Source organism: Theobroma umbraticum, unplaced genomic scaffold (assembly GCF_002168275.2).
Source record: "Theobroma umbraticum cultivar Fairchild unplaced genomic scaffold, ASM216827v3 scaffold_147.0, whole genome shotgun sequence".
NCBI lineage: Eukaryota > Viridiplantae > Streptophyta > Magnoliopsida > Malvales > Malvaceae > Theobroma > Theobroma umbraticum.
Genome location: NW_018397259.1, coordinates 10,101,530 through 10,128,208, shown reverse-complemented (window position 1 = coordinate 10,128,208; position 26,679 = coordinate 10,101,530). Strand labels below are relative to the sequence as shown.

The window sequence follows — 26,679 nt, the reverse complement described above, 5'->3', positions numbered from 1 at the left end:
ATAAATGACCACTAGCTCTCTTCTTGACTTCTGTCATCTTTACTATTGGTCTTCCATTCTAGTAACGGTGCAATGGCAGGTGGCGCAACTCTTTACAATGCCCGACCCACAAAGATGAAGGTTTCAAGTAAGTTATACTTTCAAGCATCCCAGTACTACCATAAACTATCAATAATTAATGCAATTAGTTAAAAGAATACTCCTTGAACAGTTACGCTTTTCAGTAAGTAAAACCAATCGAGGGAATAACAGAATGTAGATTAGGCATAAACACAACCAAGTCCCCACTACTGTTATAAGTTAGTGTTTCTCAGAATTTTAACCAGATGGAAATGGAAAGGTTTGCAGATCTGCCTTTTGAAAGCATGCACCTTACATGACAGATGAGATTCTGCATATTGCACTAAAAAGTTACAAAGGATAATGAATATAATGGGGAAGAAAAGTTATTGAAAGCATGTTTATTTAGTGCCAAATGTACTATCTTTGTCTCTGTGTCTGGTGTATGCTTTCGAAGTGCTCAATTGATGTCAGGACTTACTATTTCTATGAATTTGGACGAGATAAGCAGCACATTGCGCCTGTGGCCATTGTCAACAGTGGAAAGGTGTGTTTAATGAATACTCTTGATTGTTAATATGACTGTTAGCCATTTCCATAATTCTTGTCAGCAGTGGAAAGGTGTGTTTAATCAATTGCAATGCTGAAACCCATAGAAATTGTTAAAACGGACATGAGTCACATGACTGCAATAGTTCAATACATTTGAAAAAGTATAACATAGAGAGAAACCTCAATAAGTAACGACACACAAACCTGAAATGTCATTGAACACGTCGACATTTCCCATATCTTGAATGGCTTTGTAACCAATCTCTCACGCATCCCAAGTTCCCAAAGTGTGATTTCACCATTGGCAGAACCAACTGCTTTCAAAAACATTATATCATAAAGAGAGACAACTTCCAAGCTAGTCTTGGCGTGAAGGATGAAAGTAACTTTCATACCTAGTAGCAATGTGTGGTGCGAAGGATGAAAATCCATGCTCGTAACCATGGAACCTTGATGCATGGTAGGTCATCCAATGACCAAGCTTGCTGCCGTGGTGTAGGATATGTAACCAAAAATAGAGACAACGAAACATATTAAATTGGTAATGAAACAAAATCAAGGGAATCTAAGACTAGTCCGGTTTTCAAGTGACAGAACAAGTAACAAGTATCCTAAAATGAATAACTAGAAAACGAAAAAAAATGAAAATTACCTCCTCAACTGATTGCAAACACGATATGCCATGTATGCAATTTTCATACACTCAGATTACAATATAAACCTTTCAAGACTTGTTTATTTTTTCTTGGCAGTATCAACACTTGTTTTTAGTTACAATTATTTCCGGTTCCCATTATTTAAAGGTAGGGGCGACCCAAACAAATTATAGACGATATATACATATTGTTCTAAATTTTTATTGTACCTTTACACTTAACATTTTTAAAATGTTTATTTTAATTACTTAGTTTTAAAAATCATCATTTGATCATTAACATTCATAAAAATTAATATTTTAATCACTCAACTGTTAAATATTAATAACTAGTTAAAGTAGTTTGCCACTTGACATGATCATACCAAGTAATGAATGTAACACACATGAAAAGTAGCATCAACCACCAATTGTTAACTGTAAATTAACTAAGTTATCACAAAATTAACTTTCACAAATGTTAGTGATCAATTTGTGATTTTTTAAAAGTTGAGTAATCAAAATAAAACCCTTGAAAAGTTAAGAAAATGAATTAGATTGACACACGTAATACCCTATAAAGACAAAATATAATATTTTGAGTTATAGTAATAAATGATCTTTAGCAAGATCACATTTGATTAAAATGATGTTGTGCACCCTAGTTTGCCAAAAGTTGGGATAGCTATTATATATTATTATTACATTAAAAGGACGAGAAAGCTTTTCATAAGTACATGAGCATCTTATCTTAATTAATTTTAGAGAAGAGTGGAGATGGAGGTGCATGCATACCTTTTCATGCAAGGAAATTAATTGGGACTCAAGTTGTTGCCAATTGACGTTAGGCGTATCTACAATGCTGAAATGTTTTGTACCCAATATCTTCGTTTTGCCACAGCCATATAGGTTGAACTCTTTCAACATTGGCCACTTTGTCGCATGCACCCGTGGATAGAAACATTTGAGTTCTGGTAGCTTCCAAAGAGAAAGGAAGGATACTTGATTAAACTCAAAAGTGACAGTTTTTTCCAATCCTTCCTCTATGGAAACAATCTCCTCCACTCCACAGTCATGTATGCAAAGATCTCTAAGTTGTGGAAGAACTCTGGCTACTGAGGCTGGAAATACATTCTTCAGATTCAAACAACACCGAACATCTATTACCTGCAAATTTTCAACTGTAAAAATTCCTTGGGGATCATTTTTCCAAATATACTTCAAGCTTGGTAGATGCCCTAAAACCAGTTCTTTTAGTTGAGTGGTGATAGCACGTGTTTCTTCCATATTTGGCCTTTCGATTTCAAATACTTCTTCTAGCAAAACACATCCGCCAACTTGTAGAGTTTGCAGTCCTTGAAATGCTCTCAACGTTTTAGACGGGAAAATGGTCAACAAATCATTGCACCGTACAACTAGCAGTCGTTGTAGTTTGAGAGAGGAATTCGCAAAGAGCTGGTTCTGCCATATCATCTTTACGCTTCTCAAGTTGGAAATCAAAATTTCCTCCAAACTAGGAAATGCAACCTGTACATAATTAATTCATGCCAATTAATGAACTGTTTTGAAGCATTTGTTCCTATAATCAAGGCCAAAGGCATGGAAATAGGAAAACAAGAACAGAAAAGAAAGCTAACAATAATCTACCTTTTCATCAAAGAGAGCTTGAATAGAGAAACATTGGCTCCCTTCCAATGTAGATTTGTGTATGAACCCCTTCAGTTCTGGGCAATATTCTATCTTCAGTGACTTCAAGGATGGAAATTCAATATTTTGATGTTTTGAGCAAAAACCAATGAGATGCTGAAGACACTCTAAGCTTAAAGAGGCTAATTTAGGAAATAAAATCTCAGCCTTGCTTTCTTCTTCAGTATCCTCGGCTGAAATTATCTCTCTTAAGCTATTGCAAAAACTTATCTTGAAGAATTTGAGATGCATTAGCCTTCTAGCCATGGAAAATTATAATAAATGTTTTAAGTTGTCACAACCCATGATGACCAACGTTGTCAACTTCTCAAGATTGCAGAAAGAATTATGCCATATCCTTTCAACATTAGTTGAGAACAATATCAATGTCTCCAAGCAAGGTAACAACATCTACAAACATGTAATTAATCTACATTAAAAATGGTGCAAAAAATAAATAAAAAAGAAAACGAAAGAAAATACTAGTGTTTTTGGTTTTAAACAATTATTGAATTGTAACAACTTAGATGAGATCAAATTGTTGACATTTAAGTTATATCCAATCTCGAACCTAAGATCTCTTATTAAACCAACAATTATGTCAAGCTCTCTTATATAAGTTTAAGAAAGGATAAGTATAGCACTACACAATTTTCTAAATTGATTATAGAGTATCAAATTTATAAATTTATAATGGAAGTCAAATTTCTATTCAATTTGTATTTTGACTCATAATAAATATTTAAAAAAAATACAAATTTAACATTTGAAAACATTGACAGATCACATGGAGAAAATCTAAGGAAGCTGGAAATGAGATCTGATATATGCCTTAGAATGAGCAAAAGATAGAATTTTGCCTATGTTTGGGGGAGCTTTTTGTTTCTACTACTCTTTGTTGACTTAGCACTCTGTAAGTCTCTCTTGCTAGACCCTTGCTATTACTAAAATGCTAACCTTTAAAAAAAAAAAAAAGATAGAAATTATCAAAATACCTTTTCACTTAAAAAAGGCAACTCATGTCGAGGTATTGAGGTTGAGGCGCTCTTATCTACATAGCAAAAGCTAATGAGATGGGTTAGATCCTGAAATATCAAAGATCGTAATTGAAGAAATTCAATTGTATCAACTGCACCATTATCATTAATGATATATTTGATCACGGAATCATTTTCTATATTGAAATCCCTATAGAGACGTAGAGCTTCAGTTTTTTTCAAAAACATCTCAAGTCTATGATCCCAATGATCAACGCTGCTTGTATTGAGTATCAGAGTCCTTGAATACTCACGCGGATCCTGATAAAACTGTTTCTCATCATGGCTTCCTATTAAAATCTTGTAACTTTCCAACTTTTGCAACTCTTCAAAGAACAAGCCCCCTGACATGGCCTCAACATCAAGAATATGAACTTCTAAAGCAGTCAAACGGGACAAATTCTTCAATTCAGCAAGACTAGCATTACTTCGCTGGTTGGCATGATCCCTTGCTTCCCATTGAATAAAAGTGCCAAGCATATATAATTCTTCTAATCTTGACAAACTTGAGAAGAAGCCTGATGGAAGTATTTTAAGTCCAGTACAATCACTTATATCTAATAATTTTAGCTTAACCAATCGCCCAATTTCTTTAGGTAAAGTTTTAAATTTAGATCCTGAAAAGCTAAGAATTTCTAAATTCTTAAGCTCTCCAATAATGGCTATATCTCCCAATTTACAATCATCTAGACACAATGTACGGAGGCTTGCTAGGAGACAAATTGACGAAGGCAAAGAAGACAGTTGCTTCCCAGACAGATCTAAGACTTTAAGATTTGTTATTTGCCTAAAGAAGCTAGGTGGCATATCCAGCGAATCATCCTCGCCAAACATATAGAAAAGAACAAGCTGTGGGCAATTCAACTCGTCAGGAAGCTCTCTAATACCGGGACATTCCAAACTAATCATGTTGCACTTTTTCATTGTCTCTTCATCAGGCCAATCTTTGTCCTTGTTTAATGCAAAAACGTGATTGTCCTTAGAAGCGATTGACATGGCAACATCATAAACAAGATCATGCATAACAAAGGACAGTTCACAGGTGTTACTATCAAGTAACAAACAAGAAGCTTTGAGGTCACTCACCATTGTTAACAACCTGCTTCGTGCTTCCTCCACGGTGTCGACACCATTAATTAAACCTAAACCGATGGCATATTTCAACAAGACACCAATGCTTCCAACATGACCCAGTAGACTGCAAAGCAGAAAAGCCCGTTGGAGTTCTTCATTTTCTAAATGATTGTAACTCAACTCTATAGCTGAATATGCGTCTGCGAATTTCCTACTCAAGTTTCTCGAGGAAGGCTTCCGTAGTTGTAGTAAAGCATCCTCCCAAACATATAAAGGTTTATTACTCAATGCATTTGCAACAGTTGTGATGGCCAACGGCAATCTTGCACATTTTTTGGCTACCTCAATTGCTGTAGATCGCAACTCAGCTCTTTCAACACTATCCCCAGCCATCTTCCTAAACAAGTTCCAAGCTTCTTCATCGGATAAATCATTAATTACAAAAGTTTTCTCAGCATCCATCTCATTGGAGAGTACATTTTGATCTCTAGACGTCAACAATATCTTGCATCCCTTGTGTTGGTCTCCAAATGGAATTCCAACTTCCTCGAGATACAGCCTCTTCCAAATATCATCTAAAATAACAAGAACCGTCTTCTGTTTCTTCAACCTCTCGTGCAATCTACAAGCTCTTACATTCGTAGTCTTATCTTCTAGTCTTAAATTCATGAACTCAGCAATAATTTGTTGAATTTTCTGAATGTCAGGAGTTTGAGTCACAGTTACCATAACCACCAAATCAAATAACTTGACCTCTTGGTCTTGGACTCGTCTGGAAATTTCTTTGACTAGTGATGTTTTGCCCACAACAGGCATCCCATACACCCCTATAGTGCTGATAGTAGCATCCTTCATTGCCTGCATGATATCATTGAAAACCTTCTCTTTTGATTTAAAGGGCTCAAATCTTTAGGCACTATAGCTTTTGGAACATCAAGGTATCCCACTCTGTTAAATTGACATTGCTGGATAAGGAGGTCAACAACCGCGGCAACTTCTTCTGCTTTTTTGCTAAACTGGTAGCGAGAGTTGAAGTTTTTCTTTACTTTGTCCTCAAGATCCTTCACTTTCTTCACATCTTCATCAATTACCTTGTCCACTGTCTTACACCAAAGCTCGACATCCGGTTTATCTTCTCCCCGTTCCTTTCTGCAGCAACAACCTCTTGCTGCACACTTGTTCTTTTTGCTTTCAACACCTCAAATTTCTTATCGAACTTGTCAACATTTTCCTTGTATATGAATAGGTATCTGATACGACGTTTAATTTCTTGGAAGGTGCCTTTCGCAGCTTCGGAAGAAACGTTTGCAATAACACCAACTGCAACAGGATCCATTTTTTTTATTCAAAAGACTAAGATCCCATCAGAAAAAATAGATTCATCTAAGTTGAACTGTTAGTTTCTAAGACTCACACGCTATGACAATAGCTGTGAACAAAGAGGCAACTAAGATTCAAAGACAAAGATTATGGTGTTTTGGGTGGAATGGGAAGGAACGTCAGTCAACGAGAAGGAAACAAGGGAAAAAAAGATGATGCAAGAGAGAAGCAACCAACGGAAGGGGTTCGAGAATCGAAAAGCTAAGGAACAAAGGAAGAAAATCGTTGATCGTTGTGTTGCTGTATGCAACTGAAAAGGAGGGGCTTGGGCCATAGGCCATGTGCCCCAACAGTTGCACTTCAATTATTTGTACTGCAAAGCCAGCTTTCTTTGACGCGTGAAGACTGCCCCTCCATTTATAAAGCAAGACTTACCAATAGTCTTCATTCTTATCCCTTTCATTTGTGTATGAAAGCCAAATGTATGGTTCAGTTCTTGAAAATTATTTTCTTTTCAAGAAATTTCGTGAAAATTAAAGAGATAAATAATTTGATAAAGGGAGGAATAATAAATTATAATGATAAATAAAAATAAGGTTTTTCATGTTTTCACACTGTCAAAATCTTCGTGGGTTGACCATCGAAGTCTTTGTCGTAGTAGTAGGAATAATCGCAGAAATGATATGGAAACTCAATTGCAATGCTGGTGACGATGGGTCCTTGATGCATGGTCAAAGCCACTGTTCTTGGTAGTTCATCCAATGACCAAGCTTGTTGCCCTTGATGTAGGATATATATGTTACCAAAAAATAAAGGCACAGAAACATAATATATTGGTAATGAAACAAAACCAAAGGAATCTAAAATTAGTCATGTTGCGAAGTAACAGAACAAGCAATGAAATATCCAAAATTGAAGTACTAACCATGCCTGGCTGATGGAGCAGGCCCCAGTCTTTTCATTAGCTATTCCCGGTCAGGGTCCGTACAATCAACCATGCCTGGCGCTGCTGGAGGTGTTCTTTGTCGCTTCAAGCCTGCAACTGTTCGAATGGATATGCAGAAAACATCATGACACACACCTATCAAAGGCATTTGTATAATATGACATCAAGAGGTCATTTACGCAATCCTTGTATGTTATTCGAAGACAGAGCAAAAGAGAAAAATAAATGTCCGGTAGCAATTGTCCATTCTGCCAGTCTCTGAAAAGCTACTTCCAATGAATCAGAATTGAAGTTCCAACATTGATGTTGTGGAAAAGGTACGGATGATGAAGTGACAACAGCAGCTTGAACAAGTGAAGAGGCAGAAGCATCGGCCAACTAGCCTGCTAAAGCACCAGCATTAGCTGATGCTCTTTTGTGATTTCTGAATGGAGCCTAGATGTCTGGGTTAAGCCATAGATTCTTGCATTAACTGATGCGACCGGTTCAATACTTGCAAATGAAAATAATAATAATGTACAAAGGCTCGTTTGCTGATCGAGGTAAGAGACGTCTGGAGGAGCCCGTTGCTAGTGAATGTGGACCAGGTGAGCTTCGCAGCATTGCTCCAATGGCCCGTTGCTTTGGACACTTTTTCACATGGGCCACTTTGTCCAGTGAATGAGGATTTTTTATTGGCACTGTTACTACTCAAGAAATCATATATGCCAACTTAAAAAATATGGGGTTGGGGCCATATCATAGGCCATGTGGCCCAGCAGTTGCACTTCAATTATTCTTTACTACTGCTTATCCATTTATAAAGAACCACACGCCAAAAGTAGAAGAAAGCGTCTGCATAATTATCACAACATCAATTGAAATCTTTCTTCTTTTTTCTTTTGATTTGAGACTTAAAGAGTTGTGAGATCTCCCAAATCTCAGTTTGTCTGCCACAAGTCAACAAAGGCTGAAAGTAAATCTTTCAACAAAATCAATTGCAATGATGAACCCATAGAAATGACTGCAATAGCTTAATACCTTTGAAATAATATAAGGTGGAGGGAAATCTCTGTATGTAATGACAAATAAATCTAAAATGTAAATTTGAACATGTCGCCATCTCACATATCTTGAATGGCTTTGTAATAAAACTCTCAAGGTGTGATTTCACCATTAGCAGGACCAACTGCTTCAACGACACTATTACCCTACAATGGGCCAAGTTTCAAGCCAGTTTTGATGCCAAGGATAAAAATAAACTTTCCATGTGAATAATTTGCAAAGTACAATAGTTTTGTTTATTGGAAGAATTATTTATTGAGACTTTAAGTATTTAAAAAATCACAAAATACAAAAAATCAGAATTTATTCAGTAAAAAAATAATCTTTTAGATTGGGACTGTGATTACGCCTTGTTTTGGGTTCTGTTAATGCCATGTGGTGTATAGAAGCCGAACCACCTTCAAAGAGATGCCATGATTCAGAGATAAATTTATACATACTATAGGGGAAGTTAAATCTAACAATGAATTAACGTTCTATTAAATTCACCTTTAGTTAAAAATGAAGCATTAGTCTTTATTAATCTTAGTTAAGTCTCTGTTTACCCTTCTTTTCTGCAGGCTCAGCATGATATATATACATATGCCTATTGGATGGTGATTATTTCTTGATTGAAAGATAATTTAGTACTCAAAACACAAGAAATTAAAATTACTAATGAGTTTATTAGGCAATAATAATAATAATAATAATAATAGTATTAAGTCTGTTTCTAAGAAAAAAGAAAAACACTAGGAAGGGGTTAAGTACAAGCAAATTAAAACTACAACAACTATGAATCTAGTAGGAGGATTATACAAGAATGGGGCAATTCCTAAAACATTTACCCTTACTTTTAAATAAGCTGGGGTTGGGACATATGGTAGACTAAAAAGTTAGAACCTAAGCATCTACATTTCATAAAATTACACAAGACACTTTTGGATAGCATAACAGACCTCATCTTTCTAACTGATCCGGTGTGTGATTGCTCGTTGTAGATGACGACGTCGTCCTACCATTCACCAATCGGTTATCGGTCGGTTGACTCACTCACCATTCCCCTTCCGATTCTGTGGGCTCCATCACTTTAACGGATCCGTCGCTCAACCCGATTGCAAATTGGTTTGCCTCCATCGGATGTGCAGCCACCACAAGTGGGTATACAGCTTGCTTTCTGTTAAAAAAAGAGTATACTCATTCTGAAAGCAACACCAGAAAAATTTGAATGGTTGCTGTAGTACATGCAATGCACCAAAACCTACTAACAAGAATTTAAAGGCGACTACAGGCACCATGCTTGCATGGGAATACAACAGATAACTTACCCCCTTAAGATTGCCTGGGACAGGTAAACTGACGAAGCAATACGACATCTAAGTCTCAGGCTATCAGCCTCAAACACCCCAACATTACCATCACAAAAGGTAGTATAAACAGATTGGCTGTTACAGGAGAATGTTGCATAAGATATGGGCGCAGGCAGAACATCTTGAGGAACCCACTGCAGCAAGTCAATGGATTAGAAAGTGTTCCCTCTGTCAAATTCAATATTATATCATTAAAATCTACACCACATTTTGTCTTTCCTACCTGTCGTATGCGCTCCATCTTGGAGGCATTGTATATTGCTAACTGGGTTTCATGAACTACCAGCAAGCGAATTTGATCGGAGTGAAACTGTACTCGTGTGTCACCTGTAGGTGACTTTCCAGCTGGCATTTGCATTGCAACCGATTTCCTTTTCACCCATGTAAAAATGCTCCACACACACAGCTGCAGAGAACAGCAAGATGTTAGCAAGTAATATGCATGGCCAGTAGTGGGAGCAGGACTCTGTAATTATCAATAAGGAAGTTACCAGAAACACGTAAAAGATCCTAAACCAAATGAAAGAAGAAAGCATGAGCATTATAAAAATATAAAAAATTAAACGTAAACAATTGACAAAATTATGTAGAAAAACCAACTGGCAAAATTAGTTATATCTTTTCTATTTTTTAATGATTTTTTCGAAAGTTAATAGTTCTGTATCATTTACACTCCATAGATAAGATATGGACTAAAATAAGTAAAAATGACAAGCCTGGATTCCACTTACATGAGCATCAGCACCTGACGAAACCAAGATATTGAGGTTGGTTGAAAAAGCCAAACCAGTTATTCGCTTTTGGTGACCTCTCAATTTTGATTTCACCTAAAAATTTTAAAACAGAATATACTGGAACCACTTAAGAGAGCAGTATAACACAAGGGGAAGAAGAATAATAAGAACACACCAAAAAAATTGCTAGCAAGTATCACCTTATCCACCTGAACATTGTAAATATAAATAGTTGAATCATCCATTCCAATCGCTATGATATTTTTATCCCGAGGATAGAATGCTAGGAAGGTTGACGCTGGACGAGGAGGCAAGAATGTTGCCATTACCTGCACATCATATGTTACTGGCATTGCAAACAAAAGGTACATTCAACAAGAGCACATGAAGGCATACCTTGAATGTCATCATGTTAAACAAAGAAACTTTTCCACCGGTGGCTGACATTACATATGAATCATTCTTTGAGAGTGTTATGCACGGTACCGCTTCTTCCAGGTTGACACCTGAGACATCATTAGTCATAAGAAGACCACTGTTTGGTTGCCAATGCTGTGGGACGACATTGGCCGTGGCCTTTGAAGTTTAAACGGCTTTAGAGTTTTCCTTTCCAATAAAAAGGAATTTATAAAGAAAATCTTACAAGTGAAACAAGCAAGCAATCTTATTCTAGAGAAAGTGTTGTACCTCCCCAGATGGATTCTGTTCATTGCGGGGCCACTTCCATAGCTTCTGAACACCGTTTGACCCAAGAGCCAAAATACCAACACCAGAATTGGTATATAGAAGCCGAACAACCTTCAAAGGGATGCAATGATTCAGAGCTAAATAGTGCAAAAGCACGGTATAAAACTGATTGTTAGAAGAATTAACAAACCTTGCTGGAAGTATCCGTGCTGTCAGGTAAGGTAACTAACCGACACTGAATAGGATCCACAAATTCTGCTAATTGCCAAGGTTTAGTCTTTTCTACTGCATCATCCACAACTTTTAAAGATCTGAGACCCACATCATTGGCAAGTATTTTGAATCCATTGTCTGCTGTAGTGACAGCAAGGAGATTTCCTTCCTTATTGAATCTCACACGGGGAAGACTCTGAAGCAATTAATATGATTGTTTAGATACCAAACTTAATAGCATACCTGCTTCAAAAAGAGCTATAAAATTTGAGCATTTAACTTACAGGGAGTCCACCCTCTGCATCTGTGAAAGTGAGAAGTTTGCTACTATCCATGTCCCAAAACTTAATCTGACTATCTTCTCCTGCAGTTAAAAATTGATTTTGCGTCGTGTCAAATGACACCACACCTGCTGATTTCTTTCTAAACCCAGTATAAATCCTCTTTACTACTCTTTGACTTTTATACCACTCAGCCATATAAGATTGTCCCTCTTCACTTGTTCCACAAGTGAACAATCTGAAACAAAAATTAGATATTAACAAAAAGTTCAAAATTAGAACAAAATGAATAACATGTAATTTTAGACAACAAAGGGTTAATTAAAGGTGTTATGAGCAAACAAACTTTTTGGAGAATGAACACAACTCCAAGTTTTTAACAGGAAATTACTAAAATTCCTATCTTAAAATTAGTGATCATACCTACTTCCATCAGCACTGTAAAGCATTGTAGTACACGCATGACCTAGAGCAACAAAGTCAGCTCTGAAATGCAGATCATTATACTGCCAGAGTATAATTGTCCCATCGACAGCAGTTGAATATATGAGCTGCAATGATGTAGATAATCAGCAAATGAAAGTATAAATTCCCATCCAAATTGCAAAGGTAAGTTAAGCATTCAATTGAACCAACAAACACTATAATCTCCACAAGACATTGGCCTAAAAGGTTAAAAGATAGTGAGTCAAATGTTTTGGAGCAGTATGGAAATGGTTTAAAAAAGCAGGCAGCTCTGTGATGGATATTAAACCACATGGGGAATCATAAATTACAGGTGGTGACTGGTGGGAGCACAATGTTATACGAAATTACGTGCATTTATCAAGTTGGTTGAGACAGCATCTTTAGGTAGTAGGGATTGGTTTGAGTTGCAGTCAAGACGGAAACAAGGGCAACTGGTGCAGCAGTTTTGCAATTAAGGCTTGGTCACTTGTTTCCTATTCTTAACACTAAAAAGTATATATAATGAGTAACCAACGACATTTTTTGTATTTCTACCGGAATATTCTGTTTCTGATGTGGGCAGATGGAATACACTGGTGCATCATGACCTTCAAAAGTAAACAGCTTTTGTCCCGTCATTGAATCCCACACCTGTTCCATTTCTTCCATCAGGATAATAACAAGAAATATCCAGTTTAATCTAAACTTTTAGTGAAAATTTACCATCTTTCACCTTTATGAGCTTGTCATCACCACAGGTAACAATATACAGTTGTATGTTTGGATGAGCAAAAGCTAAGTCATTTACACTACCAACATGGGCATCAATCTGTTAAAAAAAGAAGAACAAGAAGCAATAGTCAAACACCAGTTATGTACTCATTTACCTTGAGAAGTAGAAAATTTATCAACAAACCTCTAAGTGTTGTTTTAGATCATTAGATCCAGGATAAGCATACAAGTGAATTAAGTGTTTGGAAAATGAAACCCCTGCAACAAGAAAGGCAATGAGTACAAACAATATACAAACAAAAATGTTTGTAATCTATCAAAAAGGCACACACCTACAATACTTCCATCAGGACTCCATGTGACACGTTTGACAGATATGGGTGTATCATTGACCATCAAAGCCTGCAAGTAACTCTTCCAACAAAATAAATTGCAATGTTGAAACCCATAGAAATTGCTAAAACAGACATGAGTCACACGACTGCAATAGTTCAATACATTCGAAAAAGTACAACATACGAAGAAATCTCAATAAGTAATGACACACAAACCTGACATGTCATTGAACATGTCGCCATATCCCATATTTTGAATGACTTTGTAATAAACCTCTTACGCATTCCAAGTTCCCACAGTGTGATTTCAGCATTAGCAGAACCAACTGCTCTTTAAAGACATTGTATCATAAAAAGAGACAAGTTTCAAGCTAGTCTTGGTGCCAAGGATAAAAATAAACTTTCATACCGAGTAGCAATGTGTGCTGCGATGGATGAAAATCCATGCTCGTCACCGTAGATCCTTGATGCATGGTCAAGGCCACTGTTGTTGGTAGGTCATCCAATGACCAAGCTTGCTGTCGTGGTGTAGGATATGTGACCAAAAATAGAGGTACAGAAACATATTAAATTGGTAATGGAAAAAAAGCAAGGGAATTTGTCAACAGCGTAATGTGAAAGCCCATATCGGGGTGATAAAATCTCCAATACTACGATTTTTGTCCAAATATTACTGACTCAATAACTTTTTAAACTTAAATCATATGACTCTTGAAAGTTGAAACGCAAGTTGTTAATAGTAAATTATTTAGAGCTTTATATAAATTTTAACAATTACACTCACATCTAATGTGAGATAAAGTATGTTAGAATTTAAAATTAATTAAGTTGTAAAGTGACAAAACAAATAACTCAATATAAAAAATGAATGACTTAAAAAAGAAAAAAATGAGAAATTACCTCCGCAACTAATTGAGCAAGGCAAACACAATACGTCGCTTGTGCAAGTCTTCATGTGCTTATATTACATTTCAAACTTTTCAAGACTTCTTTCTAATCATAATTATTTTCAATTCTTGCAATTCAAATGTAGGGTTCGATATAAACAAGGTATACATGGTCTATATATTACTCCAATTCTTATTGCACCTTTACACTAAACTTTTCTAAAATTTTTATTTTGATTACTTAATTTTGAAAAATCACAATTTGATCATTAACATTCGTGAAAGTTAATATTTTGATTACTCAATCATTCGATGCTATCGATTGGCTAACTTTGTTTGTCGCGTGACATGTGCTGAATGTCAACATACGTGAAAAGCAACGTTAGTTAGCCTGTTAGCTTGTATTAATTAAGTGATCAAAATATTAATTTTTCCAAATCTTAGTGATCAAATCATGATTTTTCAAGTTGAGTAACTAAAATAAAAATCTTCAAAAAGATAAGTAATTAAACACCTTATTTACTTTTTTTTAATTAAACTAGTAAATTTAAATTTATCAATTGTGATTCTGAGTCTAAACAAAACAAGTGATTTTTTTTAAAAAACAAAATTATTACGTACTACTCAATTTGTATAAATTCTACTAATTAACTAGTCCTTGATGACACATACAATGCCTTATAAAAACAAAATAAAATATTTTGGCAAGATCACATTTGACTAATATGATGCTTTGCACTCTAATTTACTAAAGTTGGATGTATCATAGCTAGCACATTATAAGGACCAAGAAACCTTTCACATAGGCGCGAGCATCCATCTTAATCAATTTAGAAAAGAGTCGAGGAGGTGCATGCATACCTTTTCAGCCAAAAAAAGTGGTGGATGAACTAAAACGTTAGGCGTATCTACGATGCTGAAACGTTCTGTACCTAATATCTTCGTTTTGCCACATTTATATGCTTTCAACTGTTTTAACATTGGCCACTTGGTCGCATGCACCCCCGGGTAGAAACACTTGAGTTGCGGTAGGTTCCAAAGCTTAAGGGAGGATACTTGATTAAACTCGAAAGTGACAGCCGTTTTCAATCCTTCCTCTTTGGAAACAATCTCCTCCACTCCGCAGTCATCTATACAAAGATCTCTAAGTTGTGGGAGAACTCTGGCTATTGAGGCTGGAAATACATTCTTCAGATTCAAACAGCACCAGAGATGTATCACCCGCAGATTTTCAAATGTAAAAAATCCTTGGGGATCCTTTTTCCAAATAGACTTCAAGTTTGGTAGATTCTTAATAAACAATTCTCTTAGTTGAGTGGTGACAGCTCGTGTTTCTTCCATACTTGACCTTTCGACTTCAAATATTTCTTCCAGGAAAACACATCTCTCAACTCGTAGAGTTTGCAATCCTTCAAGTGCTCCCAACGTATCAGATGGGAAAATGGTCAATAAATAATCACAATTTACAACTTCCATTCGTTGTAGTTTGCGAAAGGAATTCACAGGGAGTTGGTTCTGCCATATCATGTTGATGCTTCTCAAGTTGGAAATAAAAATTCCCTCCAAATTAGGAAATGCAACCTGTGCGTAATTGATTCATGCCAGTTAAACAAATGCTTAGAAGCATTTGTTTCTATAATCAAGGCCAAATGCATGGAAATAGGAAAACAAGTACAGAAAAGAATGCTAACAATAATCTACCTTTTCATCAAAAAGAGCTTCACTAGAGCAACATTGGCTCCGTTCCATTTTAGATTTGCATATGAACCCCCTCAATTCTGGGCAGCTGTCCATGTTCAGCAACTTCAAGGATGGCAATTCAATATTCCTTAACTCTAGAGAGTTCAATTGAGGAAATAAAATCTTAGCCTTGCTTTCTTCTTCGATATCCTCTGTGGAAATTATCTCTTTTATGCACTTGCATCCAATTATCTCCAAGTACTCGAGATGCACTAGCCTTCTAGCCATAGAAAATGATAATATATGTTTTAAGCTGCCACAATCCTTGATCACCAAATTTGTCAAGTTCTCATGATTGTAGAAAGAACTAATTGAAAGCTCATTATGCCATATCCTTTCAACATTAATTGAGCACAATTGCAAATTCTCCAAGCAAGAGAACAACACCTACAGACATGTAATTAATCTACATTAATAATGATACAAAAAAGTTAAAAAGACTAGTTAATTTACTTTTAAACAATCATTGAATTACAACAACTTAGATGAGATCCAATAGTTGGCATTTATATGATATCCAAATTTTTAACTAATTAAATATAGAGTAGGTCATGCCTAATTTTTTATGTTGAAATTTTTTTATAAAATTGAACAAAATCTCAAACTAAAGATCTTTAACTAAACTTACAATTATATTAAGTTCTCGTATATAAGTTTAAGAAAGGATAAATATACCATTATATAAATTTCTAAACGAATCACAGAGTATTAAATTATAAATTCATAATGGTGTCAAATTTCTTTTCAATTTATATTTAGACTCATAAAACATGTTGTAAAATAATACAAATTTAATATTTGAGAACATTAGCTGATTGTATGGGAATGCTAACGGGTAAGCAAGTATCGAAAAGAATGCTAACAATAATTTACCTTTTCATCGAAGAGAGCTTGACTGGAGAAATGTTGGCTCCTCCCTTCCTTTGTAGAGTTGTATATGAACCCCTTCAGTTCTGGACAGTTTATTATCTTTAGCGACTTCAAAGATGGAAATTCAACATTCTGACATTTTGAGCAAAATCCGATGAGATGCTGAAGATCCCTTAACTCTAGAGAGGCCAATTGAGGAAATAAAATCATGGTCTTGCTTTCTTCGTCGATATCCTCTATGGAAATGATCTCTTTTAAGGACATACATCCAATTATCTCCAAGTATTTGAGATGCACTAGCCTTCTGGCTATGGAAAATGATAAAAAATGTTTTAAGTTGCCACAATCTTGGACGATCAGTGTTGTCAAATTCTCATGATTGCAGAAAGAATTATGCCATATCTTTTCAACATTAGTTGAGGACAGCTGCAAATTCTCCAAGCAAGGGAACAACATCTACAAGCATGCAATTAATTTACATTAAAAATAATACAAAATAATAAAAAAGACAACGGAAGAAAGACTAGTTTTTTAGCATTAAACAATCATAGAATTGTTACAATTGTTGGCATTTAGATGATATCTAAATTTTTAAAAAATAAATATACAGTAGGATAATGTTGATATTGAAATTTATTTATAGAATTGAACTTAAAATCTCTAACTAAACCAACAATTATGTCAGACTTTCGTATTTAAGTTTAAGAAAAGACAAGTGTAGCACTACACAATTTTCTAAACGAATTATAGAGTGCCAAATTTATAAATTTATAGTGGTTTATATTTTGACTCATAATAAATATTCTAAAATAATACAAATTTAATATTTAAGAACATTGATTGATTATATGTAGAAAATCTAAGGAAGTTGGAAATGAAATCAACATATACCTTAGAATAAGTAAAAGATAGAGATTAATAAATACCTTTTCATTGAAAAGAGGTAACTCATGTTGAGATATTGAAGTAGAGTCGCTCTTGTCTTCAAAGCAAAAGCTAATGAGTTGCGGTAGATTTTGAAGTATCAAAGATCGTAATTGAGGAAATTGAATTTCATCAACTACACCCTTATCATTAATTATATATTTGATCACCGAACCGTTTTGGATACAAAGATACTTCAAATGCGATAAGCTTTCCTCATCTTCTAACTCTTGGATAGCAATCTTGACACCTTTCAATTCATCTAAATACAGAGCTTCAATTTTCTTCAACAAGATCTTAATTCCATGAGCCAAATGATCAACGCTTGTACTTAACTTGAGTCCCAGAGTCCTTGAATATTCATACTCACCAAACCATTCCCATTCCTTTCCTATGAAAATCTTGTATCTCTCCAACTTTTGCAACTCTTTAAAGAACAATCCCCCTAGCACGGCCTCGGCATCAGGAATATGAACTTCTAAAGTTGTCAAACAAGACAAAGCCGTCAATTCAGCAAGACTAGCATTGGTTCGTTGGTTGGCATGTCCCCCTACTTCCCATTGAATAGAAGTACCATACATATATAGTTCTTCTAATCTGATCAAACTTGATAAGACATCTGGTGAAATTATTTCGAGCTTAATACAATGACTTAAATCTAATAACTTTAGCTTAACTAATCGCCCAATTTCTTTAGGTAGAGTTTTGATATAAGAATTCGAAAAGCTAAGAATTTCTAAATTCTTGAGCTCTCCAATAATAGCTATATCTGTCAATGCACATGCACATAGACACAATGTGCGAAGACTTGTTAGGTGACAAATGGACGAAGATAAAGAAAAATACATATAAGTCAAATGTAAGACTTTAAGATTTGTTGTTTCCTTGAAGAAGTCAGGTGGCATTATCAGGGAACCATCCTTGCTAAACACATGGAAATAAACAAGTTGTGGGCAATTCAACTCGTCAGGAAGCTCTCTAATACTGGCAAATCCCAAATGAATCTTGTCGCACTTTTTCATTGTCTCTTCATCAGGCCAATCTTTCAAAACATCCTCCTTGTTAAATGCAAAAACATGATTGTCCTTAGAAGCGATTGACATGGCAACATCATAAACAAGATCATGCATATCAAAGTAACGATAACTGGTGTTACTATCAAGTAACAAACAAGAGGCTTTGAGGTCACTCACCATTGTTAACAACCTATTTCGTGCTTCCTCCACGGTGTCGACACCTTCAATTAAACTCAAACCAATGGTGTATTTCAACAAGTCATCAATGCTTGTATCACGACGCACTAAACCGCAAAGCAGAAAAACCTGTTTGAGTTCTTCATTTGCTAAATGATTGTAACTCAACTCTATAGCTGAATATACGTCTGCGGATATTCCAGTGAAATTTCTTGAGGAAGGCTTCTGTAGTTGTCGTAAAGCATCCTTCCAAGCAAATAAACTTTTATTTCTCAATGCCTTTGCAACGGTTGCAATGGCCAGCGGCAATCTTGCACATTTTTTGGCTACCTCAATTGCTGTAGAGCGCAACTCAGCACTTTCAAAGCTTTCGGCCCCAGCCATCTTCCTAAACAAGTCCCAAGATTCTTCATCGTCTAAATCATCAATTGCAAAAGTTTTATCGGCATCCATCCCATTGGAGAGAACATGTTGATCTCTTGACGTCAACAATATCTTGCATCCCTTGTGTCTGCTTCCAAATGGAATTCCGACTTCCTCGAGATCTAGTCTCTTCCAAATATCATCTAAAACAACAAGAACCGTTTTCTCTTTCTTCAACCTTTCATGCAATCTACGCGCTCTTACATCCGTACTTTTATCTTCTAGTCTTAAACCCAATAACTCTGCAATATTTTCTTGAATTTTCTGAATGTCAGGAGTTTGAGCCACAGTTATGGTAACCACAGAATCAAATAGCTTAACCTCTTGGACTTGTCTTGCAACTTCTTTGACAAGTAATGTTTTGCCCACACCAGGCATCCCATACACTCCTATCATGCTGATGGTGGCATCTTTCGTTGCCTCCATGATATCGTTGAAAACCTTCTCTCTTGATTTAAAGGTCTCAAAGCCATTAGGAGATGCGCCCAGTATAGCCTTTGGAACATCAATATATCCCACTCCATTAAATTGACCCAGTTGGATAAGGTTGTCAACAACCACTGTACCTTTATTTGCTTGCTTGCTAAGCTGATAGCGAGACTTGATATTGGGACACAAGCCAACGAAGCACTTGTTCTTTGCTTTGTCTTCAAGATCCTTCACCTTCTTCTCCTCTTCATTGATTACCCTGTCCACTGTGTTGCACCAATGCTCGACGTCCGCTTTTATCTTCTCCCCGTTATTATCTGCAACAGCAACCTCTTGCTGCACAGTTGTTCTTTTTGCTATCAATGACTTCAATTTCTCCCCAAACTTGTCAATATTTGGCTTGTAGATGATTACATATCTCATATGACGTTTAATTTCTTGGAAGATGCCTTTCCCAACTTCGGAGGAAACCCTGGCAGCAGCACCGGTAATAACAGGATCCATTTGTTTTTATTCAACAGATAAGGAAAGTAAATGACAGTAGAACAAATATAACGGGTGAGCAGACCCAAAAATGAAAACAGCAAGAACTAATATATCAATAACGATTTGAGCAAGCCGAGTAATCAGAATGGTGAGAAATTGGATATGGCGGCTTTGTCCATAAGCTATAGCTATGAACGAAGTGGCAACTAAGAATCAAAGTGAAAGGTTCTGGTTTTTTGGGTGGAAAGTAGAGGAATGAGAGAAGACGAGAAAGAAACAAAAGGGAAAAATGATAACAGAAGACAAAAGCAACAAATGAAAGGGTTTTGAGGATGAGAAGAGCAAAGGAAGCTAAAGCAAAATAATAGTCATATGAGGTGAGCAGAAATGATGTGTCTATCTGGGTATTGTAACAACTGACAATGTAATTAAATTATGGGTTTGATGTTTTTTGTTTCTTCAACTTGCTGTACAATATTATATTTTCCAACGTATGCCACTAACCTTCCTTGTTCCTTCATCTGGTTTCTTTTTTGCCAAGCTTCGTGTGGTCAATTGCCACCAAGAACAATTCAATTACGACGTATGCCATAAACCCAAACGTACACTTCACGCTTGATAAATGAAAGGTTTGGATTTGATCGTGAAGCTATTGAGAGAAACTGGTCCTTGGTAACTGTACATGCAACTTGTCATTAAAAATCAAATTTGGTTTAATGATTCTTGATCATGCACACCCATTACGTAGGTGAATAAGACCGCCTCTTCCATTTATCAAGCAAGACTTACGAAAAGTCTTCATTTTTAACCTTTTCAGTTGTGAAAGCCCAAATGTAAACTTCACGCAGGAGCCTAAGAGAAGAAAGAGTCCTTGACATTTATTTTGCATTTAAGAAATTTCATGAAAATTAAAGAGATAAATAATTTGAAAACATCATGGCATACACCTACTAAGACGTTTACATAATCTGACATCAAGACAGAGTAAAAGAGAAAAATAAATGCCTGGTAGCATCTTCAGTATCCATAGATTAAATGGGTGTTTTGACCATTCTGACTAATGTTGGCTGATGTGCCTTTATAGAGCAATTGTCCCTTCTGCCAGTCTTTGAAAAGCTATTTCCAATGAATCGATCAGAATTGAAGTTCTAACCTTGATTTTGCGGAACAGGTATGGATGATGCAGTGACAACAGCAGCTTGAACAGATGAAGAGGCAGAAGCATTGGCCATCCAGCCTGCTAAAGCACTAGCATTAGCTGCGGTTGGTGGGAAGGGCTATACGCAAAAAGTTGGACAAAGCCAAAACAATAAGAAAATTATTATAGAAATGGATAAATAAATACACATTCGAGGAAGTAACAAAATGCTACAGATGTTTGGCATCATACACTATGAGCTCCAAGTGATGTATATGCGGCAGGTTTTGCTACTGGAAGATTAACAGGCGTAGGTGCCAGAGGACCAATTGGAGGCGCACATGTGTGATCTGTGAATAAAGTCTTTTCTGGGTTAGGCCTTGGATTCATGCATAGCTGATGATGCCAGTTCAAGCTGTATGAACCAATGCTTATAAATTATAATGCACAAGGGCTCGTATGCTGTAAGCGACCTCTGGAGGAGGCGCTTGCTAGTGAATCTGGACCAGCTGAGTTTCGAAGCATAGCTCCAATGGCTCATTTTGGAGCTGGCCCAAGCCGCAGCTTGGAAGACCCGAGAACTCCTTAGCCCAAGCTAAGTTGGAGAGAATGGAGAAAAATTCAAGGGAAAGAAGTGAACTCTGTCTCACCCAGGCACCCCAGTCCTTCAATTTTGGATTGCCTGTGGGGTTCAATCTCCTACTTTCTTCTTTCTCGGCAGTCTAAATTTCTGCTGTTTGTCATTTTATTTATATTTCATGGCTGTGAATCGGGTGACTATAGTGGTGGCCACTCTGTTTATTTGGTCATAATGCTATGACTTTCATCCGTGATTGATCATCTTTGATATAGTGATCCTCGACCATTTTTTTTGGTGTTGCCATGCTTTCATCTATTTTATCATGTTCATCTTGTGCTTAGTGGGTCTGTGTAGGCTGTAGTTTTAAGTGTATTAGACCTCTTAAAAGGTAGCATTTCTACCACACCCCACTGTTTTATCACTAATCCACAAACCTTTTACTTTTAGGCTGAGGAAAAAAATAATACAAAAACAACAAATTATTTTTGCTTCTCCGTTCTTTAAGCAAATATCATATCAACTCCAACTTTGGTTGATCATGTCAGGAGTATGCTGCATAAGATATGGGCCCAGGCAGAACATCTTGAGGAACCCACTGCAGCAAATCAATGGATTAGAAAGTGTTCCCTTTGTCCAATGCAATATTATATCACTAAAATCTATACCACTTCTTGTCTTTCCTACCTGTCGTATGCGCTCCATCTTGGAGGCATCGTATATTACCAACTGTGTTTCCCCAACTACCAGCAGGCGAATTTGATCAGAGTGAAACTGTACTCGTGTGTCACCTGTAGGTGCCTGTCCAGCTGGGATTCGAATTGCAACCGATTTCCTTTTCTCCCATGTATCAATGCTCCACACAAACAACTGCAGAGAACAGCAAGATGTTAGCAAGTAATAACATCACTCTATTTTAATGACGAAGCTTGCTGCAGTGGTGTAGGATATGAGGCAGAGAAACATATTGAATTGGTAATGAAACAAAACCAAGTGAACCTAAGATTAATTATGCATGTTGTCAAGTGACAGAACAAGTAACCAAGTATCCAAAAATGAATAACAAAACAAAGAAAAAAAAATGATAAATTACCTCCTCAAATTATTGAGCAAAGCGAACGAAATATGCGATATATGTCACTCTTCGTACACTCAGATAACATTTTCAAACTTTTGAAGACTTCTTTTTAATCACACTAGTGATTTTTCAAAATTGAGTAACCAAAATAAAAATCCTTGAAAGGTTAAAACAAAAGAAACAAGTGTGATTTACTCTCTTTTTTCCACTGAAACTAGTAAATTTTAATTTATCAATTGTGATTATGAGTTCAAACAAAAGAAACAAGTGATTTTTTTTTTTTAATTATTGCATGCTACTTAATTTTTTTAATGACTCATGTAATGCCCTATAAAAGTAAAATAAAAGTTGGATACTTGATCAACTTGGAAAGTGAAAGCCAAAGTGACAGCCGTTTCCAATCCTTGCTATTCGGAAACAATCTGCTTGCCTCCGCAGCCAACTATTTCAAGATGTCTAAGTTGTGGAAGATCTGATGTGGCTAATGAGGCTGGAAATACGTTCTTCAGATTCAGACAACCCCTAACATGTATCTCCTGCAAATTTTCAAGTTTGAAAATTTCTTGGGGATCATTTCTGCAAATACACTTGAGGCTTGGTAGATTCTCAATATGCAACTCTCTTAGTTGAGGGGTGACAACACGTGTTTCCTCCAACTTCAAATATTTCTTCTAGGGAAAGACACCTCTCAACTCGTAGAGTTGAAATGCTCTCAACTGGCATATCATCTTTCTGCTGCTCAAGTTGGAAATAAAAATTCTCTCCAAACTAGGAAATGCAACCTGTACGTAATTAATTGATCATGTCAAATAACGAAATGTTTAGAAGCATTTGTTCCTATAGTCAAGGCCAAAGGCATGGAAATACCAAAACAGGTACTGAAAAGAATGCTAACAATAATTTACCTTTCCAATGTAGATTTGTATATGAACCCCTTCAGTTCTAGACAACTATCTATGTCCAGTGACTTTTAAGGATGGAAATTCAATATTCTGATGTTTTGAACAAAATCCAATGAGATGCCAAAGATACTTTAAGCTTAGAGAGGCTAATTTAGGAAATAAAGTCTGAGCCTTGCTGTCTTCTTAAACTATCGCAAGAACTTATCTCCAAGTATTCGAGTTGCACCAGCCTTCTAGCCATGGAATATGTTAATAAATGTTTTAAGTTGGCACAATCGTTGATGATCAATGTTGTCAACTTCTCGAGATTGCAGAAAGAATTATGCCATATCCTTTCAACACCAGTTGACTGCAACTCCAAATGCTCCAAGCAAGGGAACAATATCTGCATACATGTAATTAATTTACATTAAAAATAGTAAAGGCATTGGAAGAAAGACTTTTTTTAAAAAAAAATTTAAACAATCATAAAATTGTAATGAAATTTAATTGCTGGCATTTAGATGATATCCGAATTTTTAAAATAATTCGATATAGAGTAGTTTATGCCTACTTTTCGAATGCTGATGTTGAAATTTATTTACAAAAATGAACAAAAGCTTGACCCTTAAGATCTCTAATTAAACCTACAATTGTATCAGACTCTCGTGTATATATATAAGTTTACCCAAAAAAAAAATAACTATGGTACTACACAATTTTTAAAACAGATTATAGAGTGCAAAATTTATAAATTTATAATGGTAACCAAATTCCTATTTAATTTATATTTTAAGTCATTCTGGATATTTTAAAATAATACAAATTTAAAACTTTTTTAAAAGCAAGATCTTCGACTTCATTAATCTGAATGAGCTTTGAAACAACTCATGAAGGGTAGAAGTGCAGAAGGCATTTGCAGGATTTCAACAACCTACATGCCCTATTCTACGTACATTGAAAGAAAGAACGAACGAAAACCAACCTGATTGCATGTAAGATTAATCTATGTAACTATATATTAGCACACGTTTTTTAGGATGTTGACTGTTCATATAAAGAATTTAAAATTTAAGAAAATTGAAAATAAAATCAATATATGTCTTAGAACGAGAAAAAGACAGAAATTAATAGATACCTTCCCGCTGAAAAGAGACAACTCATGTTGAGGCATTGATGTAGAGCTGCTCTTGTCTTCAGAGCAAAAGCTAATAAGATGTGGTAGCTCTCTAAATGACAAATATCGTAATTGAGCAAATTCAATTTTATCAGCTGCACCATTATCATTGAAGATATATTTGATCACTGAATTATCTTGGCAGGTATATCCATCCAAATATAGAGCTTCAGTCTTCTTCAAAAGCATCTTAATTCCATGATCCAAATGATAAGTAGTTCTACGTAACGCGAGTACCAGAGCCCTTGAATACTCATGCTCATACTTAGTTTTTTCAAACCAAATGTTGTCATCAGTTCCTACCAAAATCTTGTATCTTTCCAACTTTTGCCACACTTCAAAGAACAAGCCCCCTGACATGGCTGTGACATCAAGAATATTAACTTCTAAAGCAGTCAAACGAGACAAATCCTTCAATTCAGCAAGACTAAGCGTTGCTTCGGTGATTGGCATGCCCCTCTACTTCCCATTGAATAGGAGTGTTCATCATATATAATTCTTCTATTCTAAGTAAACTTGATAAGACATCTGGTGAAATTATTTCGAGTTCAGTACAATGACTTAAATCTAATAATTTTAGCTTAACCAATCCCCCAATTTCTTTAGGTAGAATTTTGATATCATAATTTTAGCATACGGAAATAAACAAGGTGCGGGCAACTCAACTTGTCCGGAAGCTCTCTAATATCGAGAACTTTTTCATTGTCTCTTCATCAGGCCAATCTTTCTGAACATCCTCCTTCTTTGGTGCAAAGACATAATTGTCCTCGGAAGCAATTAACATGGCAACATCATAAACAAGATCATGCACATTAAAGTACTGGTCAGTGGTGTTACTATCAAGTAACAAACAAAAGGCTTTGAGTTTACTCACCATTGTTAACAACCTATTTCGTGCTTCCTCCACGGTGTCGACACCTTTAATTAAACCCAAACCAATGGCATATTTCAACAAGTCATCAATGCTTGCATCACGACGTACTGGACTACAAAGCAGAAAAGCCTGTTGGAGTTCTTCATTTTCTAAATGATTGTAACTCAATTTTATAGCTGAGTATACGCTTGCGGATATCCCAGTCAATCTCAGGAGTTTGAGCCACAGTTATGGTAACCACCGAATCAAACAACTTAACCTCTTGGACTTGTCTGGCAACTTCATTGACTAGTGATGTTTTGCCCACACCACCCATCCCGTACACCCCTATCATGCTGATAGTAGCATCTTTCATTGCCTCCATGATATCGTTGAAAACCTTCTCTCTTGACTTGAAGGTCTCAAAGCCATTAGGAGATGCATCCACTATAGCTTCTGGAACATCAAGGTATCCCACTCCATTAAATTGACATTGCCCGATAAGTTCGTCAGCGGCCGCGGCACCATCTTCTGCTTTCCTGCTAAGCTGGTAGCGAGACTTGATATTGGGACACAAGCCGATGAAGCACTTGTTCTTTGCTTTTTGTTCGAGATCTTTCACCCTCTTGTCCTCTTCATTGATTACCTGGTCCACTGTCTTTCGCCAATGCTCGACATCGGCTTTTATCTTCTCCCCATTCCTGTTTGCAGCATCAACCTCTTGCTGAACACTTGTTCTTTTTGCCATCAACTACTTCAATTTCTCCTCGAACTTGTCGATATTTTTCTTGTAGATGAATACATATCTCATATGACGTTTAATTTCACGGAAGATGCCTTTCGCAGCTTCGGAAGAAACATTGGCAGCAGCACCAATAATAACAGGATCCAT

At 36.1% G+C, this 26,679-nt stretch overlaps 4 protein-coding genes across 5 annotated transcripts; all 4 read right to left on the bottom strand.

Moving 5' to 3' along the window:
- Positions 1–695: 695 nt before the first annotated feature.
- LOC110414664 (uncharacterized) lies at positions 696–3,199 on the bottom strand. The gene is made up of 3 exons (XM_089783481.1): positions 2,894–3,199; positions 1,008–2,773; positions 696–926 (listed from the first exon to the last, which is right to left on the bottom strand). Exons 1-2 carry the CDS (start codon positions 3,197–3,199, stop codon positions 1,850–1,852), a joined length of 1,230 nt encoding a protein of 409 aa, XP_089639607.1. The 3' UTR covers positions 696–926; positions 1,008–1,849.
- Positions 3,200–3,205: 6 nt separating this feature from the next.
- Positions 3,206–6,751, bottom strand: LOC149527320 (putative disease resistance protein At4g27220). Its single transcript, XM_089783480.1, is given in 4 exon segments — positions 3,206–3,343; positions 3,928–5,951; positions 5,954–6,175; positions 6,178–6,751. Coding segments are annotated over 4 exon segments (2,586 nt in total). The 5' UTR covers positions 6,380–6,751.
- Positions 6,752–9,026: 2,275 nt separating this feature from the next.
- Positions 9,027–20,454, bottom strand: LOC110414663 (uncharacterized). 2 transcript variants are annotated; one of them, XM_021425991.1, is made up of 20 exons: positions 17,555–20,454; positions 16,632–17,084; positions 15,720–16,145; positions 14,880–15,599; positions 13,541–13,649; positions 13,348–13,457; positions 13,129–13,198; positions 12,981–13,054; positions 12,798–12,893; positions 12,620–12,715; positions 12,041–12,168; positions 11,621–11,855; positions 11,314–11,532; positions 11,124–11,234; positions 10,833–11,012; positions 10,637–10,765; positions 10,434–10,529; positions 9,926–10,108; positions 9,661–9,836; positions 9,027–9,509 (listed from the first exon to the last, which is right to left on the bottom strand). In XM_021425991.1, exons 1-20 carry the CDS (start codon positions 20,099–20,101, stop codon positions 9,386–9,388), a joined length of 6,282 nt encoding a protein of 2,093 aa, XP_021281666.1. In that variant the 5' UTR covers positions 20,102–20,454; the 3' UTR covers positions 9,027–9,385. The 2 variants fall into 2 exon arrangements, 1 of the variants encoding a protein (XP_021281666.1); XR_002445045.1 differs by lacking the exons at positions 9,027–9,509; positions 9,661–9,836; positions 9,926–10,108; positions 10,434–10,529 and having other exon boundaries at positions 10,646–10,765; positions 10,833–10,942.
- A 777-nt stretch (positions 20,455–21,231) lies between these two features.
- Positions 21,232–26,679, bottom strand: LOC110415665 (uncharacterized). Its single transcript, XM_089783442.1, is given in 8 exon segments — positions 21,232–21,360; positions 21,474–21,617; positions 22,486–22,668; positions 24,005–24,163; positions 24,896–25,378; positions 25,380–25,560; positions 25,630–26,009; positions 26,011–26,679. Coding segments are annotated over 8 exon segments (2,328 nt in total).